At 47.3% G+C, this 10,536-nt stretch overlaps 3 protein-coding genes across 3 annotated transcripts; 1 reads left to right on the top strand and 2 right to left on the bottom strand.

Annotated features, from left to right (window-relative positions):
* Positions 1 to 859: 859 nt before the first annotated feature.
* Positions 860 to 1,315, bottom strand: LOC130460812 (uncharacterized). The gene has a single exon (XM_056828400.1). It carries the CDS (start codon positions 1,313 to 1,315, stop codon positions 860 to 862), a length of 456 nt encoding a protein of 151 aa, XP_056684378.1.
* An 803-nt stretch (positions 1,316 to 2,118) lies between these two features.
* Positions 2,119 to 4,182, top strand: LOC130460810 (uncharacterized). Its single transcript, XM_056828399.1, has one exon. It carries the CDS (start codon positions 2,119 to 2,121, stop codon positions 4,180 to 4,182), a length of 2,064 nt encoding a protein of 687 aa, XP_056684377.1.
* Positions 4,183 to 7,881: 3,699 nt separating this feature from the next.
* LOC130460998 (uncharacterized) lies at positions 7,882 to 10,215 on the bottom strand. Its single transcript, XM_056828848.1, has 4 exons — positions 9,712 to 10,215; positions 9,362 to 9,640; positions 8,814 to 9,271; positions 7,882 to 8,737 (listed from the first exon to the last, which is right to left on the bottom strand). The coding sequence occupies exons 1-4, from the start codon at positions 10,073 to 10,075 to the stop codon at positions 8,015 to 8,017; spliced, it is 1,824 nt and encodes a 607-aa protein (XP_056684826.1). The 5' UTR covers positions 10,076 to 10,215; the 3' UTR covers positions 7,882 to 8,014.
* Between the last annotated feature and the right edge of the window lie 321 nt (positions 10,216 to 10,536).

Raw genomic sequence — 10,536 nt, 5'->3', positions numbered from 1 at the left:
TTGAATAACCCTCATTCAACTAGAATACACTAAACGATCTCAAGGAACTCGCTTCCTTCATCAAAATCAGGGGATGACCTTCCACCTGGGCCATTCGGGGCCAGCTAAAATTACATGTAAAATGTCGGTGATATATTGATTGTATGTACTTATAATTTTATATTCATTACTATGTTAAAGTTTCAAACCTTGACCCCTAGTAATTTTTTGGTCAAGATTAACCCAATGCTGAAAGTTATGTTCTGATCCCCCAACTACATCTGGAACAATTAAGGAAATTCAAGTCTTTAGTGGCAGGAGAATAGATAAGAAAATGGAAAGAAGCTCCAACATAATATGCAATTGCCAAGTGCTTCAATATATATGATCGATAAGCTAAAATACCTTGTTGAGCTATGATAGAGTATAAAACTAATCTTAGGGCTTCAACCATCAGTTTAAGCTTAGAAGGAATATCATCAGTTTCCCTTACCAAATATCAAGAAAATTAATTATCTTTAAGTAAGCATTTCTGCATTAAACACAATGTAAAGAGGCAATCTAGCTAGATACCAACCGTAACAAGTTGAGGGTGTACATGTGATCAAGCATAGAAACTAGAAAGTTACCTAAAGATGATATAGGCCGAGAATGATCCTCGTTCAAATACACTTAAAACATTTCTACCTACAAAAAATGACTTGATTAACATACATGCTGTAAAAGTGTAATCTATAAGTCTGCACAAACAATGTGATGACTGTTTTCCTGAAACAAGATGACTATAAGACATTGAGTACTCAATGGTAAAGCAAATAAGAAGGGGAGACTCACACTAAATTAAGTAACCTTAATTAATACCTTATGCTTTGTATATCATCTAATAATCCAAATTCTTTAGAAAATTCTCAAGTTCAGAACATGTAATTGTATCTTGAATCCAATTCTCTGGCAATTCTAGATTGTCAAGTTGAGTCCAATCCACATCTTCATCTCCATTGGCTGTAAACATATCCGTCGAGGAATCCATTATCTGCAGATTTTGATTAGTAGGAGGTAGCAATGAAGATGAAGATGAGGATGTAGATGAGGGTGTGCATTCATTCATCATTGATGAACACAACAAATTACCAGTCCCACTTTGATTATTCCAGATGTGCCCATCGCCATTATTAGTACTACCATATTGAATATCTGAGGCAGGCAAAGGTGGTAGAGAGGGCGGCGGTAACTGAAAATCTGAGAAAAGCAAAGGTGGTAGAGACGACGGCGGCGGAGGAGGAGGAGGTAGAAGCAACGGCGTCGACTGAGTGGTGTTGGGAAACATAAGGGCCATAAGGCCGCCGCCTTGTTGTTGTTGTTGTGGATAATTGTTATAGTTGACATCGTTATTGTGGATACTGTTATCCCACTTTTTGGACTAACGACATAACCGTTCTAACGTTTGGTCGTGTCGTGTCAGCCAGGTCGTATTGTGTCGCAGGTAAACACAGCTCCAGGGAGATACGTCCGACGTAGCATCATACAACGAGGTACAGCCGACGAAAGACAGGCGACAAAGTACAAGCAACTAAGACGCGTCCTCGAGAAACGGGCTGATAAGTTGACCTAAAGCCCATGATAGGCAGCGCCGTCAAGCTAGCAAGAACGAGTCCAAGACTCACGCGAGAAGCGCGGAAGCAGTTGAAGGCTGAAGAGACGTGTGATGAAGATTCTCCTATCTTTGTGGGATTTTCTCAACCGATTAGACCGTTGAGAATACCCTATAAAAAGACGAAGATAATGATAAGCAAGCCACGTTCACTCAAGCCTCGAAACTCTTAAGTCATAAACTGTTTCATCATTCATTATTGTATTTGAGATCTTAATTATCGATTCTCAGAAGAAAAAGCATACACAATCATATAGAGTACTTAGTGGATTGATAGCCTCATAGCTATCCGCGGTTTTTTACCTTATTCCTGGGTTTTCCGCGTCAACACTCCTCTGTGTCGTGCCTCATTATTTGTGTCATTGATTCTCTGCTTAGTTAGTGTCGACCCTAGCCGAAAGTCGCCCCCATACGAATTTTGGCATAAACAGTTTGGCGCCGTCTGTGGGGACATTAACTAAGTTGCACACAAAAGCACCCCTCTCACCATGACTACTGGAGAGATGACGATCGCAGAGATGAAGGCGGCTTACGAGAAAGCCCAAGCCGAACTAGCCCAAGAGAGGGCATCCAACGAAACCCTCCAGAAAGAGCTCGAATCTGTAAAGAGCAACAAGCACCAGTCCCGCTACAAAGGTGGGAAGCCAAAAAAGCTAACGTTCGAGATGCCCGATGACTTTGAAGACGTGACCGACGATGAGGAGGAAACCCGCGAGGAAGAAGACAAAGAAGCTCCCGATCCGGTGACCCAACGCCTGAACAAGATGGATGCACGCATGACAAAGCACTATTCCCGCCTGATGAAGTTGATGACCAGGTTCCCCGGGGCACCTACACCAGTGGAAACCGAGCCGACCGACGGATATGCCGCGTCGCCGTTCTGCGAAGCGATCGCTAGAGTGACGGTTCCGCACACACTCCGGCTCCCAACCTGGACCACCCTGTACGACGGGACATCCGACCCCTATAGGCACGTCAACTTCTACAAGCAGCGCATGTGGCAGATCGGGATTCCGCACGACCTAGTGGAACCTGTCATGTGCAAATCATTCGGTGGCACCCTCGATGGAGCAGCGTTGGAATGGCTCACGAACGTCCCTCCCAGATCCATCTCCTGTCTGTCCGACCTCATCAACGCCTTCTACCAACAATTCGCCAGCAGTCGCCAGTTAGAAAAACAAACCAGTGATCTCTATCGGTTGGTTCAAGGGCCAACCGAATCGGTACGCGATTATTTCAACCGTTTTAATTGTGAAAAAATTGGTATAAAAAATTGTGATGTCAGGACTGCTATTGAGGCGTTCAAGAGAGGCCTCATCCCCAATTCGGAGCTGTACCGGGAAATAACCAAATACCCCTGTGCAACTTTCGAAGAGGTGCGATCAAGGGCCACCGCCCAGATGCGAATCGAAGACGACGAGGTTATCCGAACAGCATCTCAACGATCGACGGGGGGCAGCAACGACAGAAGATCGTACACCCCAAGGAACAACAATTGGCGACACCAACCGTATGTCCGGCAAAACCAGGTACAAAGTGTCAATCAGTATTATGATACTAACAATGTTTACAGGAACGAGCGGGTCGAACACCCCAACATCTCCGACTACGGCTTCAACGTCGACATTGGAGGTGTGGTGAACGCCCTTCAAAATGTAGGTGGAACAGTCAGATGGCCCCGGAAGAACGACAGACCGGACTCCATGAAGGACATGAGCAAATGGTGCGACTTCCACCGCGACAACGGACACACAACCGAGGAGTGCATCTCCCTCCGAAAGGAAGTCGCATACCTCCTGAAACGGGGGCATCTAAAGGAACTGTTGAGCGACAAGGGAAAAGAAACATTTTCCAAAGAGCAAACCACCCTGCCCGGCCCAGCGACAAGCAGCGAGCGACCAGAACCACCACCGTTCAATAAAGTGGTAAATGTTATTTCCGGTGGTTCAGATATTTGTGGACTAACCTCTTCTGCAGCTAAAAAAATTAACAGGGGAGAATCTGAGACAGTAGAAGAGGGGCAAACCGAAGACGAAGTCGCACTACACAGGTCCCTGACCGCAATGGCTATTACTTTCGACGATTCAGATTCTGTAGATACACAGCGGGAGCACCACGACGGGTTGGTAATATCGCTCCCTATAGGAAACGCATTGATCAAAAGGATACTGGTCGACAACGGAAGCTCAGCCAACGTACTGTTCTTGGAAGCACTACAAGAAATGGGATTAGAAGAGAAAAACATAGTAAGGAGATCAACAGTCCTGGTAGGGTTCAGTGGAGAAGCACTACGGACGGTAGGAGAGATATCGCTGCCTACATACGCAGAAGGCGTCAACATGATGACCAAGTTCAACGTCGTCGATTGTCCATCAGCGTACAACGTCATCCTAGGACGTCCATGGATCCACAAAATGAAGGCAGTGCCATCAACATATCACCAATCAATCAAATTTCCAACCAAGTGGGGGGTCATGGAAATCAAAGGGCAGCAAAGGGATGCGAAGAAATGTTACGAGACAGCACTGAAACCATCCAAGTCACCCATCTAGCAATTACAGCCAGGGTCGACGTCGGACGACCCCGACGACCAACAAATCGACGAGATAGTACTAGACCAGACAAAGCCAGACCAAGTCATAAGGGTCGGAGCCTCACTGCCTGACAACATCAAAAGTCAGATAGTATCGTTTCTAAGAGAAAACTCGGACTGTTTCGCTTGGTCACACGAGGACATGACAGGAATTAACCCAGACGTGATTACCCACAAGCTCAACGTCGACCCCAGCTTCAAACCGGTAAAACAGAAACGACGTAAGTTCGCACCCGAAAGGAATAAAATCATAGACGAAGAAGTACAAAACCTGATAGATTCAGGGAAGATCAGAGAGGTCAAATATCCAGACTGGTTAGCAAACGTCGTCGTCGTCAGCAAAAAGAACGGAAAATGGAGAGTATGCATCGACTTCACAGATATCAACAAAGCTTGCCCCAAGGACCCATTCCCTCTGCCGCACATCGACGCCCTGGTCGACGCCACAGCCGGACACGAGCTACTCACATTCATGGACGCCTACTCAGGATACAACCAAATCCTTATGCACCCAGACGACCAGGAAAAAACATCTTTTGTAACGGATAGAGGAATTTATTGTTATAAAGTCATGCCTTTTGGTCTTAAAAATGCAGGTGCGACGTACCAAAGATTAGTCAACAAGATGTTTAAAGACCAACTCGGAGACACAATGGAGGTATACATTGACGACATGCTGGTGAAGTCGAGGAAGGCTGACGATCACGTGGAACACCTACGACAATCCTTCGACATACTAAAAAAGTACGGTATGAAACTTAACCCGACTAAATGTTCTTTCGGAGTGTCCGCAGGAAAATTCTTAGGTTACATCGTCACCCAACGAGGAATCGAGGCCAGCCCCGACCAAGTGCGCGCGATCATCAACATTCAATCCCCGCGGAACATAAAAGAGGTACAACGCTTGACAGGGAGAGTGGCGGCACTAAACCGTTTTATATCACGGTCGTCGGACAAATGCCGATTATTTTACGACGTCCTACGCAAAAACAAGGGGTTTAACTGGTCCGACGACCACGAAGCAGCCCTGCAGAACCTCAAAAAATACATGATGTCGCCGCCCCTCCTATCCAAACCAAAAGAAGGAGAAGTCTTACAACTCTATTTAGCCGTTAGCTCGACGGCAGTAAGCGCGGTCCTAGCTCGAGAAGACGAAGCACAACAACTACCCATTTATTACATCAGTAAGTCACTACTGGAAGCAGAGACCAGGTATTCCTCCCTCGAAAAACTCGTCTTAGCACTCGTTACTGCAGCTAAGAAACTAAGGCATTATTTTGAAACTCACCAAATAGTGGTGATGACTAACTATCCAATCAAGTCTGTGATGCGTAGGCCAGAACTGACAGGTCGAATGGAGAAGTGGACAATGGCACTAGGAAGGTTCGACATCAAGTATCAACCAAGGACGGCTGTAAAGTCGCAGGCTCTAGCAGATTTTGTGGCAGACTTCAGCCCCGACCTAGAAAGAATAGCAGACGACGAAGTCAAACTCATCAACAACATAGAAGAAATATGGACACTCTTCGTCGACGGCTCATCTAACTTTCGTGGTGCAGGTTTAGGCGTCGTACTGAAGTCACCACAAGGGGACATGATAGCACAGGCAATCTGCTGCGACTTCAAGGCAACTAACAACGAAGCAGAATACGAGGCGCTAATCGCCGGAATGACATTAGCTATGGAATTAGGGGCAAGCGGACTCAACATCTTCAGTGACTCACAACTAATCGTCAACCAGATTAACGGCGACTACGAAGCTAAAGACCTAAAAATGACCTTGTATCTAGAGAAAGCAAAAGAGTTAACCTCCAAATTCAAACCCTTCTCCATCAAACAAATCCCAAGAGACCTAAACACGCAAGCCGACGCCCTTGCCAATCTAGGATCCGCACTCAGAAAATCACCATTCTCGACCATACCTCTAGTGCACCTACTATCGCCCGCCGTCGAAAAAGACATACCACAAGACGCCAGCCTCGTCCTATCAACCTTAAACACAGACAGTTGGACCAAACCCATCTTCGATTACCTAAAGCACGAAACTCTACCCGACGACAAGCTAGACGCCAGAAAGATACTCTTCAAAGCTTCACGATATGTTATTTTGCAGGACGTACTATTTAAGCGATCAGCAAACGGAATGTTGATGCGATGTGCCGAAGAGATCGAGTGGGAAACGCTATTGAAACAATACCACGAAGGAGACTGCGGAGGACACGAAGGAGGACGAAGCTTATCAACCAGAATCAAAAGAAATGGATACTATTGGCCAACAATGCTTAAGGACGCCATGAGGTACGTATCCAAATGCGACAAGTGCCAACGACACGCAGGTATGACACATAAACCATCCGAATTCTTGCATCCAACCCTAACTCCATGGCCTTTCATGAAATGGGGGATGGACATCGTTGGCAAATTGCCCGTCGCCCCAGGACAAAAGGTCTTCATGTTAGCCCTAACAGATTATTTTTCCAAGTGGATAGAAGCAGGTGCGTTCCAACAAGTAAGGGACAAAGAGGTATGCTCGTTCATATGGACTAACATAATATGCAGGTTCGGAATACCGTCAGAAATCATCTGCGACAACGGGTCACAATTCATCAGCGACAAGACAAGAGCTTTCTGCAAAACATGGAACATCGAGCTAAAGACGTCGACGCCCAGATACCCCCAAGCAAACGGACAGGCGGAATCCAGCAACAAAACGATCATCGCGTCGCTGAAAAAGCGGTTGGACGACAAGAAGGGGCGATGGGCAGAAGAATTGCCATCCATCCTATGGGCCAACAGGACGACGCCTAGGACGGCGACGGGACAGACTCCCTTCTCACTCGTTTACGGGTGCGAAGCGGTACTTCCCCCTGAAGTGACGCTGCCCAGTGCACGATATGGACTCATGACGCCAGAGCAAAACGACGTAGAACTCAGCGAAAACCTCGACAACACAGAAGATCTCAGGGAAGCAGCATTGATAAGGATGGCGTCACAGCAACAAATCGTGGCAAAGTGCTTCAACAAAAATGTCAAAGTGAAAATGTTCAAAGAAGGAGATTGGGTACTGCGCAGAGTATTTCAAAACACGAAAGAATTGAACGCGGGTAAGTTAGCACCAGCTTGGGAAGGACCGTACTTGATCGACAAAATCGTCGGAAAGGGGGCATACAGACTCATTACCAAAGATGGCAAGTCGGTCCCCCGAAGCTGGAACGCCACACATCTTAAACTCTACCATTTTTGAAACCTTGTCGTAACCAATTTTATCAGTCGCCGCACCGTCGTCTCTACTTTTCTTTATCGTTTTATTTTAAAAACCATTACTGACTTAGGCATCGGAGGGCCGTTGGCATCCCCAACGGCCAATCCTCCTAGCGACCCCTGTTTTCTTTTGCAGAGTGCAAGACGCACGGCGAATGACATCCACAAGCAACAACGTACGACTCAGAGCGAGACCGCAAGAGACAACGAAGTAACAACGCAGGTATGATTTTACACATCAGTCGGTTCAATACTTATTACTCGCAAAGCATCTGCTACACGAAACTAAGACATCAAAACGCAACGGGATAACCATAAAGAAACACAAACTTAACACACACGACGCGCGACCCCTAAGGCCACGACTTCCGAAATTTCAAAAACTAAACATTATCCACACACAGCGTCGCCACTACCGACGACAAATAAAAACACAAGTCATCCAAACCACCTCGTCGCCGCCACCGACGACGAGTAAAGAAATCCACCAACAAAACACAAAAACCAACAGAAAATTCAAAAACTACAAACTAATACATCCCTTCTTCCTGAGGAGAAACCACGACTTCCTGCTCCGGCTCTTGCTCTGGGGGCACGACTGGCACCTCCACCGACGCCACGTCCACCGTCTCGTCTTGAGAAACGACGGCAAGGGCCTCCTCTTCGCACCCAACAGCTAAAACCTCCCCCTCTTGGTCCGGAACAGGCACACTCACCACCAACAAAGCAGCATCCACCTCCGTCGCCTCAGTACTAGCAGTGTCAGCCGTCTTCGCCAACTCCTCCGGATCCACCACGGGCACCGACAGGTCAGCCATGGTACCGCCATTAGCCAGATAGTCATCCACCTCCTTTTGGCACGGCCAAAGGCTAGTCTCCCCAATCAGGCAGGAATACATCATCTGCGCCCGCGTCCTCCATATAGCAAGAGCCTCGACGTCCTTCGCCTCCTCCTGCAGGGCGTCGTACAAGCTCCTCAATCCATCCAATTCCTCTGTCGTCGAGGTCAACTCCTCCTTCACTTTCTCCAGATCTTTAGCCACGTCGGCTAACTGCTTATCCTTACCCTTCAATTGATCACCCTTGGCCTTAATCACCGCAGCAAGATCCACAACCTTCTTCTCAGCAGCTTTCCACTTCGCTTCCCACGATGCGGCCGCCTTCTTCGCCGTCGCCGTCAGCTGCCTTGCATTCGTCACCTCGTCGCACAGCAACGAACACTGCCTACGCACGGCCAAGGCAGCCTGCGACGCCTGCGCAAAGCCAATGCCAAAACAGATTTACACAACATACATCTTTCACAAACAAAAAGAACTAAGTAAAACTCACCCGCAGACTAAGCTCAGCGGCGTCCGACGCGACAGGAAGAGGATCCACCTCGTGGTATCGTCGATACGTCGTAGGCAAGATCAAGCGATCAGCGAAAGGCCATATAACCGACGCCTCTTCATCACCCAAAAAGCTTGGGGGCAAAGTGATAACCGTATCCTCGACAGGATCCGTCTCGACAGGTCGCTTCTTGGCCGATGAAGTAGACACTTTACTAACGTCGACAGCAGCAGACGACGCCTTGAACGGCTGTGGAGGCGACGACGAAGCAATCGGATGAAAGCCTTCGGCACCTATGACGACAGGCGTCTCGGCCGATGAACCTATCGCAGAAAACCGAGGTACAACCGTCATACCCCGTCCACCAGAAGTCGAGGACGACCTAAGTCGCTTCCTGGCACGCTCCTGAATCTCACTCTGAGACATCCTCGACACAGGCCGAGACGAAAGAGTATGCTCTACACCCAACACAAAAAATAAAGGTCAAACATTATCCAAAACAAAAACAAAAATATATACAAACCCCGAAATAAACAAACGACAAATACCTGAGTTGTCAGCCATATCACCTACTTCACCTTCGGCGGACGACGAGTTTGCCACTACCTCCTCAAGCAAATCCAACCTTTTCCGACGACGAGTCAGTTGACCTGATCCCTCGTCTATCTCCTCCTCCTCGGCGACGTCGCCTGACCGGTCCACCGCCTGCTCGTCTAAAAACTCTCCGTCGCGACTGAAAGACCTATCCTCGACAGAATAACCCAAGAACTTCCGATACTTATCCTCAGAATCAGCGTTCAACTCAGTCAACGACGACCCCTTGACAACTGCAAAACAAAACCAAGTAAGGCGACGTTCAGTAAAACGACGAGAAACAAAGATAAAACGACACATTTACCTTCCATCGTCCATCCCTCGACCAGAAACCGCCCTTTATCTCCCAGAGAATCTTTGCCTACAAAGACAAAACGACTCTGCCAACCCCTGTCGTTCACACCTAAACCAACACCTAAGTTCGTCTTTCCCTTCTTCGTAACCAAGGTATACCTACAGCACTTCTGCAGTGCTAGGTCGTAAGAGTACATCAAATCAGACAGGTCAAACGGCGTACGCCAGTCCGCAGTAACTCCATGCACCACCGTGAAAACCCGCCATATCTGGGGCATCAACTGACCCGGACTCAAATGGAAAACCTCGATAAAGGACCTAACTAGAGGAGTGAAAGGAAATTTGAAGCCAATTGTGAACGGATACTCATACATAACCACATACCCCTCTGGACAATCAAAGGCTTCCTCATCCGAGCCGGGAATCTTCACTTCCGCCGACGGCGGCAAACCAGCAAGTTCAACAAAAGCCGCCGGATCCACCACAGTAGAATATATCGGGTTAAGGGACTTAACCCGAGTAGAACCCGACTCCCCCTTTCCTCTCGCTACAACCGACTTAGATCTACCCATCTCACTTACAAAAATCTACAAGGAAATCGAAAAAGAAAGCAAATTTTACCTGAAAATCGAACAAACTCAGTGCGAAAATCGACTTCGCTTTCTCCCTCTTCTCTCTCCTGCTTTCAGATCTAGAAATTTTTTGAAAAACTTGGTGTGAAGAACTTTATTGCATGTCGTGAATTGGTATTTATTACTCTAGAATTTTGAACGGTTTTATCCCACGAACTAGGCAGTTGAAGACGGTTTTTTAATTTGAATTGTTTCTTTTGCTT

The sequence above is a fragment of the Spinacia oleracea genome, chromosome 5 (assembly GCF_020520425.1).
Source record: "Spinacia oleracea cultivar Varoflay chromosome 5, BTI_SOV_V1, whole genome shotgun sequence".
Taxonomy (NCBI): domain Eukaryota; kingdom Viridiplantae; phylum Streptophyta; class Magnoliopsida; order Caryophyllales; family Amaranthaceae; genus Spinacia; species Spinacia oleracea.
This window is presented reverse-complemented; position numbering and strand designations above follow the sequence as displayed.